This window comes from Crotalus tigris, unplaced genomic scaffold, assembly GCF_016545835.1.
Source record: "Crotalus tigris isolate CLP2741 ecotype Arizona unplaced genomic scaffold, ASM1654583v1 scf7180000017666.379230911805:20528666, whole genome shotgun sequence".
NCBI lineage: Eukaryota > Metazoa > Chordata > Lepidosauria > Squamata > Viperidae > Crotalus > Crotalus tigris.
This window is the reverse complement of record NW_024096552.1, coordinates 14288790-14301182: the sequence shown is the minus strand read 5'-3', so window position 1 is coordinate 14301182 and position 12393 is coordinate 14288790. Positions and strand designations below refer to the sequence as shown.

The following is a 12393-nucleotide window of genomic DNA, read 5'->3' as shown; positions in this document are numbered from 1 at the left end:
TTGGATAAGAATAATCAGATTCCTGTGCCTTTATATTTTTAGACGCTGAGAAAGCTTTTGACCAATTAGATTGGAAATTTCTATTTTCATTGATAAAGAAAATGAATTTTGGAGATAAGTTTTTACATGCTATCAAGGCTATATATCAGCAACAGTCTGCTCAAATTATTATTAATGGGGGATTGACAGAGACTTTTAATATTGAAAAGGGAACAAGACAAGGATGTCCATTATCCCCATTATTATTTGTTTTAACAATGGAGATTTTGTTAATTCAAATTCGAGAGTCAACAGTAATTAAGGGAATAAAAGTAAACAGGAATGAGTATAAATTGAGAGCTTTTGCAGATGATTTGGTTTTAACTTTAGTACAACCGACTCAAATAGCTGGTCATTTGTTGGAACTCATATCCCAGTATGGGAAAGTTTCTGGTTTTAAAATAAATAATAATAAAACTAAAATGCTATCTAAAAATATGTCTAATAAGGAAAATGAAATTTTAGTTAAACTTACAGGTTTTCAGATGGTGAAAAAGGTTAAATATTTGGGAGTATATATAACAGCTTCTATTGGAAAATTATATAAGAATAATTATGAATTATTATGGGCAAAAGTACAAAAGGATTTAAATGACTTGAAAAAGTTGCAATTGTCGTTGTTGGGGAGAATATCAGCAGTAAAAATGAATGTTCTACCAAAGTTTCTTTTTTTGTTTCAAATGTTACCTATTTTAAAAAAAGATGCAAACCTGGATGAGTGGCAAAAGGGTATTAATAAGTTTATTTGGGTTGGGAAAAAACCAAGGGTAAAGTTTAAGATTTTGCAAGATGCCCGAGAAAGAGGTGGGCTTAAAGCACCTAATTTGAAATTATATTATGATGTAGCCACCTTAACTCTGATAAGCGATTGGCTTAATTTAACAAATAAAAATATCCTTTCTCTTGAAGGGTGGGATTTATTGTATGGTTGGCATGCATATTTGATTTTTAATAAGAAAGTAGATCAGGCTTTTAAATCACATATTTTAAGAAATGCTTTTCTTCGAGTTTGGCAGAAGTATTATTAAAGGTTAAATTATAAAATACCTATTTGGGGGATTCCTGGACATGTAATTGAGGGAGTTTCTAAGGGGATGAATTTTGATAAAATTTTGTATAAGGAATTATTAATTTGGTCAGGTACTGATTGGCAGTTGAAATCTTTAGATGTACTAAGACAAGAAAATATCTTACAGTCATGGATTCAATATATATAAATTGTGGATAGGTGGACTCCAGATAAGAAAGTTAGAATAACATTGGGAGATGAAAATTTGGTAATTCAGATTAAAGATCAGAATCATGTTCATATTAAAAGAATTTATGACGAGTTAATAAAACTGGACTCGGAAACAGAGTTAATAAAAGATTGTATGATTAAATGGGCCCAGAATATCCAGGAACCGATTTTATTGGATTTATGGGAGACTATTTGGATTAGAAATGTTAAATTTACACAGGCCCAAAATTTGAGGGAAAAATTTTACAAAATGTTTTATAGGTGGCATTTGGATCCTAAAAAACTGTCTTGTATGTATCCTAACTTACAGCCTAAATGTTGGAGGTGTGGTAGAACTGATGCAACTTATTTTCATGTTTGGTGGACCTGTAAGAATGTTAAAGCTTTCTGGATAATGATTTGGTGGAACATGCAAAAGATTTTTAAAAAGAAGATAAAGTTTACTCCTCAATTATTTTTGTTGGGTATTTTTATAGATTTAGATGTTAATGAAACTATTTTAATGTTGAATGTAATAACTGCAGCAAGGTTACTTGTAGGTTTATACTGGAAGAAGGATTCGCTGCCTACTTTAGAAGAATGGATATTCAAGATTTCTAATTTAGCAGAAATAGCAAAGATTTCTGCTTATTTAAAGGATCATACACAAGAAAAATATATTAGGGTATGGAGAAGATGGACAGATTATATTCAGAATAAATATGGAACTTTAAAGTTCCATTTATTTTATGATTAAATTTTTTCTTGAAAGAAATAATAATTATTATTTATAGAATTTTATAATAAATGATTTATAATAGATTTGTTTACATTATTATGATGTTAAAGTTTAGAGGGAGTTAAGGGTTAATTATGAATTTGTTTATTGTATAATTTTTTTTGTTTTAAAAGTTATAGATTGTGTTTGTTTTGTTTACAATAACCCTGTATTCTGCTCCGGGAAGTGGGAGGGGTAGGGGGGTGGGGATGGGTGGAATTAGATAAACAGAAATATTAATGTATAAAATAGGTAGAGTAATTTAGAGAGAGGTGCCGCTTGGGTATTTCCCCTGAACTTTATCCAAAGAGGGATGAGAGGGGAGGAGGAAGGGATGGAAGGAAGTAGGATGGGAGGAAGGGATGAGGGGAGAGAGGTTAAGAGAGGAGAGAGGGAGGAGGGAAGGAAGGAAGGAACGTAGAGAGGGCGGATACAGTTGGGGGGGAGATGGACGAGCGACATCTAAGGTTATATGTATGAATTTATTTCAAAGGTATTTTTTTAATGTATTGAATGTATTAAATGTATTGAAAAATGAAAAATAAATAAAAAAAATAAAAAAAAGAGTTTGTTGTTTGCTGGGATGATTCAAGGAAAAAATGATTTATAAAAATCAATTAATGCTTAGTGTCATTTATATAAATCAGAATAAAGACATTTTTCAGGTTTAGCACCTTGGGGTTATGAACCTCAAGTTTTGGTTAAATAGGGTGCTTTAATGATTTCTAAAACCTAACAAAATCTGTTATGTTATCTACAATATATAGGAAAGGCTAGAAAAACAGCTGTCTGAGAGTCCACAAGCATGGGGAGTCTACTGGGCTCCCTTTTGCTGCTTAGTTCCTACCCCACACCTTCAACAAATTTGATTGCATGAAGTAGGGCTATCATTTCTGAATGGCAAAATCCAGACAACCAATAGAGTGCATTAAAGAGCTATGAATTTATACTTCTCTTTGTTGCCACAGCTAATGTTGTTCAGATATTTGTAGCACAAATACAGTAGCCCAGGCAGGGATTTGGAGCTATCTCAGAACAGCAGCAGCATAGAAAAAAGGAGAGAATGAGAGGGAATGAGAGGGTGCTGGCACTATCACCTCCTCTTCTTCTAGTACTAAATGTACTGTTGCAATAAAAGCCTGAATACGCACTAGAAGTGGAGGCCTTGGGGTACGGATACCTTTCTAGGAAACTGCTGCCAATCATCCATTCATTTTTCTCCTTCTTCTTTGTGAGGTAATAAGAGGAAAGAAAATTGGCTTAATAAATTTGAGCAGCAACTCCAGATGATCAGTAGATGGCAGCAAATTAAACCATGAAATTACTGTTGCCATCTAGTGTTTATCCAAATATTTACAGCCCATATAATTAGTATGAAGATTTCACTCATCTGAAATTTGAGGATAACTTGTGCTGTATTCATTAATGTATTTTAATGAGAAGAGAAGAAAGAGAAATACTTGGAGTGACTGAAGAGGAGATATTTTTATGGGATTCAATTCTTCTGATGCAGCATAGAAGGAGCAGTTATATTGCACTCCAATTACCTTTCTTCCACTCATCCTGAAGTACCATATTCCAGAGGACCTTGTTACATGAGCCTTTTCATCATTGGGGAGATATGCTTTTGGGGGCCAGAGCCCCAAAATCTTTACTTACTATTCAATCTTCTATATAGACATACAATTGACTTGAAGAAAAAAATTAAGGCCAATACAATAAATGTTACAGCAGTGAAATTTATTTGTAAAGATCTTCATTGCATCAGATCTAAATATGCCTTCTTCTCCAGGATTGAAATCTGAATATACAAAATTAAAATGGCCAGCAGAAATCAACTATGATTCCTTGTGCAGTTGCTTACCTGATATTTATAAAACTGCCTTTATAGCTATTAATACTGGGCAATATATATGGCATCACTCTGAATCTGAGAATGACTCCAATTTAATATTCAATTCAATTAACATTGAATGTACAAAGATAGAAAATAGATACACTGATAAAACTATCATAATCTAGTTAATTTGGTATTCAGTGAAGGACAAATTTGACCATGGATCAGCGTTGCTATTAAGGCCTACCTTGTAGCAATAAAGGCAGTGAAGTACCAGTACTTCCCTACCCATATTGCATCTGCAGATTGCCCCCCTGCAGCCCTACTTTGGATGACACATGCCTTGTTGGGCATAGAGAAACTCTAAAAGAGGCATGTGGAGGAATTTTGTAGCTTCTTTTGGATAAAATTGACTGGATTTGTTCCTAGTTGGGTGCTGGCCTTGTTCCAAGTCCAGAGAAGATGCCTGGAGAAGAGTCCTGCCAAGTTATCTGGGAACAGTTTGAACCTGAGAAAGTGGAGAACAGTGGATAGCAGTATTCCAATATTTGAGGGGCTGCCAAAAAAAGAGGGGGCCAACCTGTTTTCCAAAGCATCAGAAGGCAAGACAAGAAACAATGGATGGAAACAAAGGAGAGAAGCAACCTGGAATTAAGGAGAATTCTAGAGAAATTTCCCAAGTGAGAATACTTAATCAGGGGAATGGCTTGCCTTCAGAAATTGTAGGTGCTTCATCACTGGAGATTTTAAAGAAAAGACTGGAGAGCCACTTATCTCAAATTGTATAGGGTCTCCTACTTGAGCAGGGGGTTGGACTAATAGATGTCCTAGATCCCTTCCAGATCTATTCTGATTGATAAATAGCCAAACCAATCTGATGCAACAATAACAATATCTTTAAAATTATCAACTAATATCTGCATATCCCAGGTCGAATCTAACTAATTAATCTAGATTACCTTAAATCAGAGTTCCCCAACTTTTCCATCAGGGGAGGGGGAGAGGGGATGGTTTTGCGCAAGTGGTGGGCAAGCACACATGTGCATGCACAGCTCCATTGCATGAGTGATGGGCATGTGTTCTGTTCCAGCCTATTGTCGTCCTTGTTAACTTCACAAGGACAAAACCCCTGCTACTACAATAGGCTGGAGACTTGCAAACAAAAACAAAAACCTCTTTTAATTCTGTTGACAAACCTGTCAAATACAGCAAACTCCAATCCAAAAGAACACAATGAAAAGCAGACACGAAGTTACAAGAGAAGTCACAGACTAAGATTCCAAGACACAGCTTTCAAATGGTTGCCTTCAGCAACCAGCACCACCCACACCTCCTCCCTTTATTTAGCAGTCCTAAGGCGATGCCTCTCCTTGCCGTTTCTTCTTACTTTGGAGGTGCCTCATTGATCTCTGTTGCCTTACTCTGGCTAATTGACGCCACCTGCGTGCGTCAATTAGCAAGTCCATCTGTTGTGATTCCTCCAAGTCTGATTCATGCTCCTCACACAGCTGAGCTTCATCAGAAACACAACTGGAGGGCCCAGGCTCTGCATCCAACTGTGAGTCCTGTACTTCAGAGCCTCCCTCTGGTTCTGATGGCCCTTCAAATGCCTCCTCCACTTCCTCCTCAGATTCCTCTGACTCAGCTGTGGGGAGCATAGGCTGGCGTGGAATCACAACAACATGCACAAATGGAACACATTTGCATGAGCTTGGCCACCACTTGTGCAAGAGGAGTTGCATGTGTGAGCGTGCTTGCCACTTTCGAGCCCAGTTCTGATTGGTTCAGAGCCAGGTAGTGAGCAATAGCCCGGGGGTTGGGGATCCCTGCCCTAGGGCTCAAAATGAACTAAGGCTTGCGACCAAAGTCAAAAATAACAAAAAAAGTTTTTTTCAACATGTAAAAAGCAAGAAAAAATGTTAAGGAAATGATTGGTCCATTAGTGGGGGAAAGTGGCAAGAAAGTGACAAGCAATAGGAAGAAAGCAAAACTATTTAACTCATTTTTCGCATCTGTCTTTACACAAAGGGAAAAAACAGACCAATCTATCAAAAATAGTGCCATAAAAACAGAATAAACACACAAGTTAAGCTAAGCAAGAAAATGGTAAGTGAGCACCTGTCCACCCTAGGCGAGTTCAAATCACAAGGACAGATGGATTACACCACAAGGTTCTCAAGGAACTGGCAGATGTGATCTCAGAACCACTGAAATATATTTTTCAAAGATCCTGGAGCACTGGGGAACTACCAAATGACTGGAAAAGAGCTGATGTAGTCCCATCTTCAAAAAAGGAAAAAAAATAGATCTAGGAAACTACAGACCTATCAGCCTGACCTCAATACCTAGGAAGATTCTGGAAAAGATAATCAAACAACAAATCAGCAAACACCTAGAGGCAAACAAAGTCATTACTAAAAGCCAACATGGGTTTGTCAAAAACTGATCATGCCAGACAAATCTTATTGCATTCTTTGACCAAGTGTCAAAATTAGTGGACCAGAGGAATGCTGTGGATATAATTTACTTGGATTTCAATAAGGCATTTGATAAAGTAGATCACAACCTACTACTTGATAAGATAGAAAAATGTGGGTTAGATAGCATCACCACCAGATGGATTCATAGCTGGCTGACTGGCCATACTCAGTGTGTGGTCCTCAATGGAACTGCATCTACATGTGGGGAAGTGTGTAGTGGGGTGCCCCAGGGCTCTGTTCTAGGCCCAGTGCTCTTCAACATCTTCAGCTACGATTTGGATAAGGGGACAGATGGGAAACTCATCAAATTTGCAGACATCAAGCTGGCAGGAACGGTTGCTAGAATTGGGTATGTCTAGTTTAACGAAGAGAAGGACAAGGGGGGACATAATAGCAGTATTCCAATATCTCAGGGGCTGCCATAAAGAAGAGGGAATTAAGCTATTTTCCAAAGCACCTGAAGGCAGGACAAGAAGCAACGGGTGGAAACTAATCAAGGAGAGAAGAACCTAGAACTAAGGAGAAACTTCCTGACAGTGAGAACAATTAATCAGTGGAACAGCCTGCCTCCAGAAGCAGTAAATGCTCCAACACTGGAAGTTTTTAAGAAGAGACTGGACAGCCATTTGTCCGAAATGGTATAGGGTTTCCTGCCTGAGCAGGGGGTTGAACTAGATGACTTCCAAGGTCCCTTCCAATGTTGTTGTTGTTGTTGTTGTTGCTATTGTTATTATTATTATTATTATCATCATCATCATGATCATCATCATCATAATTAGTAGATTACCAACACATACTGTGTATTTGCAAACAAAAAACTCTCTGACTATTAAACATGGAGCTTCATTTTACTAACTACATTAATCAAAAAATAGTTTATAAAATGATTGATTTATTATGTGCCATCAAATCTGTGTCAACTCCTAGCAAGCACACAGATTGTCTCTGTGATGATCTCAAGGCTTCCAATAGTGCACCAATTGCCACTGTAACATAGTCCAGTCATTGAGAAAAGAGGGGTATAGGTAGTCTTCAGTCTATGACCTTACCAACCATTTGAAGTTACGATGATGCCTCAAAAGCTATTTATGACCCAGATCCCTCTCCCCACCAGGTCCCCACAGACTTTGGGCATGCTTTCCACCTTACTGGATCCCACACCTTTCCCTCCATTCCCCCAAACACCGATTACCTTTGGAACATCTCTGGAGCTTTAAAACTTGCATTCATGTGTGGCATAGTCCCAGAAGTGGGCATCATTTTCACAGCAGCTGCAATTAATTGTGCCACCTGCCTCCAGAACCATGGCATGTAGTTTGCAGGGATTCCAAGGGGGTGGAATGGCATGTTTTCCCTCTTCAACATGAGCTCTATCCCATAGTGTCCCTGAGGCTGTATGGCGCAGTCCCAGAAAATGGTGTTTCTGGGACCATATCACAAGCCTAGGGAGAATGAAAGGTGGCGTGCCCTGCTCCCCTTCTCCAATATGAACACCAAAGCTCTGGAGATCTACAAAATCAGAAGTCCTGCACTCAATCATTCAAGTCCTAATCATCTCATGGCTGGACTATTGCAACAGTCTCTACATGGGGCTACCCTTGAAGAGCATTCAGAAGCTATAGCTGGTACAGAGTGCAGTGGCACAGGCAGTGCTTGGGCCCCAAGGGTGGCCAATGTAACATCACTGCTCTGTGAGCTACACTGGCTGCTTCTGGATGCAATTTAAGGTGTTGGTAATCGCCTTTAAAGCCTTTTATGGCATAGGTCCACATTACTTGAGGGACTGTCTCATCTCATTGATATTGGCCCATCCTAATAATGCAAGCAGAAGAGCCATACTGCAGGCCCCATCAGCTAGGGTATTCTGGCTGGTAGGATCCCGGAGAAGATTCTCTGCCATTGCCCCTGGACTTTGGAAACTTGCACCTGGAGTGAGGTCTGCTCCAACTCTCCCGGTCTTGTGCAAGAGCTCTGCCAGTTGTCTTGGGGCTCCAAAAAGGAGGCTTCACATTGAAGATGGTTGACAGATTAATATCAGATCCCACCTGCTCATCCTACTTCTCTCTCCCCAACTTTTAGCTATTGTATTTTATATTTTTGGAGTATTTTATTTATATAGTTTTATCTTTTAATATTGTAAACTTACCTTGTAGTAAGATGGGCAGCTAATTAATTATTATTAAATAAATAAATGGTAAGTGAGAGATTGGAGGTTGGGGGTATAGGCCACTTGCTTTCTGCAGATATCTGAAACTCTGGAGAGCTGCATAAGATAAATGCATGATGGGTGATGGGGGTGAAAAGGAAGGCATGGGATTTGGTGGAGTGGCAAGGCTGTGGAGACTCTGAGAAGGACGTAGAAATGAGACTTGTTAAGTGAGGTGATCATGATTTGTGACCATAATGGGCAGACTCCATTACAGTCATAAGTCAAGGTCCACCTGTAATCTAGGCTGACATTTATGATTATGCTAACAAGTTCATCTTGCTTTATTATACGAAGTAAGTTCAAAATCATTCATAGGTTGTTGTTGTTTTTTGGCTCGAGAAGCATAACTCTTCTCTTAAATTCCAATTGCTGAAAGCTTACTTGTTTTATTATCATATCATCTAGTAAGTTCTCATTCATTCATTCATTCATTCGTTCGTTCATTCATTCATTCTACATGAGTGTCCATCTCAAACATATCACTCTGGTGGCTAATAGAAAAAGAACCAAGAAAAAAAATAACAAACATAGGAATTGATATAAAAAAAGAACCAGCACAAGCAGGATACAGGATTAACCACACAATCTGGGCAACAACAAAGTCAAGGAATCAACTTAACAAATGATGAATATTGCTATAGTAATTTTAGCATTAGTCTAGTCTTCTTCAATAATTATAATTAGAGCAATAATTTTTATTCACAAAAAGAGACCGCTGCAGTTACAGATTAAATATGTACTTCTTGTCAGCTTTTTTTAATCCAATTCATATCTTTTTCCTATGTTACTTCTACACTGTATTTCTATCTATCTATCTATCTATCTATCTATCTATCTATCTATCTATCTATCTATCTATCTATCTCTATCTCTATCTATCTTTATATCATCTATATATCTATATTTACTCACCAAAGCTATTTCTTTGTGAAATTTGGCTTCCAGACTGGAGATATTTTTAAATGTGTTGACGTAGAAGCCCACGCGCCTAAGTAGAAATGACAGGTAAAGATGAAAAGTTTGTAAAGAAAGAAAGAAAAACTGCTTATTGTATATGAAACAGCATATTTATTCTTATTCAAAGAATCCTGAAAATGTAAAACACATATAATTTACATATATAACTTGAATGGGCAAACAACCTCCTTCTTTGCAAATTTCTAGCATGATACTAAGCTTAAGTTAAGCTTTCTTTAGATATATTTATCTCCATAGGGCAGATCCTTATTGCTTGGGCTTGCTCTACAAAATGGATATCAATGAAGCAACTATGGAAGCACAAGGTTCACCCTTTTGTTTTCATTGTTTTTGTTTGCTCCCTCCTTGAGTTAGATCTAAGATGTCTCTAACACTTAATGAACTTGAACACTGGGCACTAACTAACAACATAAAATTCAATGGTGAAAAAAGCAAGGTTCTACATTTAGGCAAGAAAAACCAAATGCACAAGTACAGCATAGGTGGCACCATGCTCAATAGTAGTAACTGTGAGAGGGACCTCGGAGTCCTAGTAGACAATCACCTAAATATGAGCCAGCAGTGTGCTGCAGCTGCCAAAAAGGCCAACACAGTGCTAGGCTGCATTAACAGAGGGATAGAATCAAGATCACGTGAAGTATTAATACCACTCTTCAATGCCTTGGTAAGGCCACACTTGGAATACTCCAGTTTTGGTCACCACAGATGTTGAGACCTAGAAAGAGTGGTTAGGGGCCTAAAACATATAAGGAACGGTTGCTAGAATTGGGTATGTCTAGTTCACAATACCTGCGGCTCCGGAGCCGCATCTCTTTGAGCTCCCAGCCTTCTGGTGCACCACGCACTCACAGTGTAGCTGAAAAGCTTAGATGTCTGAGCTAGCTAGCCCAGCTAGGCTGACTCAGGAATTCTGGGAGTTGAAGTCCATGAGTCATAAAAGAGAGAGCAACAAAGATGATTAGGGGACTGGAGGCTAAAACATATAAGGACCGGTTGCGAGAATTGGGTATGTCTATTTTAACGAAGAGAAGGACAAGGGGGGACATGATAGCAGTATTCCAATATCTCAGGGGCTGCCAGAAAGAAGAGGGAATTAAGCTATTTTCCAAAGCACCTGAAGGCAGGACAAGAAGCAACGGGTGGAAACTAATCAAGGAGAGAAGCAACCTAGAACTAAGGAGAAACTTCCTGACAGTGAGAACAATTAATCAGTGGAACAGCCTGCCTCCAGAAGCAGTAAATGCTCCAACACTGGAAGTTTTTAAGAAGAGACTGGACAGCCATTTGTCCGAAATGTTGTAGGGTTTCCTGCCTGAGCAGGGGGTTGGACTAGATGACCTCCAAGGTCCCTTCCAACTTTACTACTATTACTATTACTAAAACAAAATTAAGATTTAGTTTCTCAATAAGCTCCACTTTTGAATCATAGTTACATAGGGTACAAAGATGCCATTAAAAGATCATAGAGAAACAACAATTTAATTTTTAAAAAGCTTTTGGGAAATAAAAAGATGAAGGACATAACTTTCCAAACAATATACCTTGACCATAAAGATGGTAGTTCTTCTTGCAAATCAGTGTTAAAATCTTCAAATACCTTCTGTGCTTTCTGAAACTCTTCTTCTGCCTACAACAAAGTGAAATACCTAGCAAACTTTTTTTGGGAAAAAACAAAACAAAACAGTTCTGAACAATGCAAGATATTGTTTCTGGTGGGATTTCTTTGGGTTTGTACTCCTATTAAGGACAAAAGCAGTCAGTCTGAGAGCTTAATCCAGAGGTTAACTATTTTTTTCAGATGCCAGGGACCAAACAAAAGAGAAAAAAAATTAAAGAATCTGCCAATGTCGCGACAGCATTAAACTTAATGAGATTTTTGTTAATCTTACTCCTGAGATCTAATGAGATTCCAACTTCCTTACTTTAAATCTGAATGAATTTAAGACTTATTCATTATTGTATGAGGTCAATATTTTTTAATTTTTCTTAAATTGCTGATAATTATTATAAGGGGGTATACTGGAAGCCATCTGAATGTGACTCAGAATGTGAGTAGCATGTTACTGGCTTGGTTACACTTAGCTGAAGTTGCTGAGTCTAGAGCCAAACCTAAATTCTAGGGACACCTTATAACCAAATCTTTAAAAAGAAAAAAATTACTGTTGTAAATGAGCTGACTCAGAATCACAACAAATTTGCAATTGTGCATATGTTAGTCACTTATTCCTTCTTTCTGCATTCCTGATCCCTTATAATAACTGGATGGCAATAAAGCTTTAAAGAGAAAATGTCATTTAATACCTATGAGAACTTTTTAAAAGAAAACTTACAGCTCTACCAAATGTGATTTTCTTTCTTTTTTTTCAGGCAGAAATCATAGCTATAAGGGAAAACATTAAGCCTTCTCTTCCCATACGTTACTATCTTATAAATACTATTCTCTTCACAAACAGTAACTATTTAAAACAGGTCAGATCAAGAAATTTTGTCTCCTAAGACTGCACAGCAAGTGATGCTTTTACTTCCATTACCAAAGTGAAGAGCATCCCAAGTCAATCATTTTGAACTCTGATACAGAAATCTTGAAGCACATCTCTATCCCTCCTTGGCACAACTTTAACTACTTAATCAGTAGGAAAGTAGAGCAAAAATAAATTGACAACCTGCAAATTTCCTCTTTCATGTAAGGGAGGATCCAGTGTTCTGTAATCTTATTTGAAAATGGCAAAAAAAAAAAAAAATCCTACAGATATCTAATTCACAACTATGCTAAGGTTTTCTGTCATTAATCTCTACAGGTTTTATGAAGTCATCAATTATATTTGATTTGATATGTGATGACATTTTGATATT

The 12393-nt window shown here is 37.6% G+C and overlaps 1 protein-coding gene across 8 annotated transcripts in view; it reads right to left on the bottom strand.

Moving 5' to 3' along the window:
• The window catches only part of AMPH (amphiphysin), a 118046-nt gene that overhangs the window by 41166 nt on the left and 64487 nt on the right, over positions 1 to 12393 (bottom strand). For all 8 annotated transcript variants that reach the window (XM_039336741.1, XM_039336743.1, XM_039336745.1 and 5 more), the window contains exons 7-8: positions 11082 to 11167; positions 9475 to 9550 (exon numbers count right to left, since the gene is read on the bottom strand). In XM_039336741.1, the coding sequence (XP_039192675.1) occupies positions 9475 to 9550; positions 11082 to 11167 (162 nt within the window). The remainder of the gene's footprint in view (positions 1 to 9474; positions 9551 to 11081; positions 11168 to 12393) is intronic.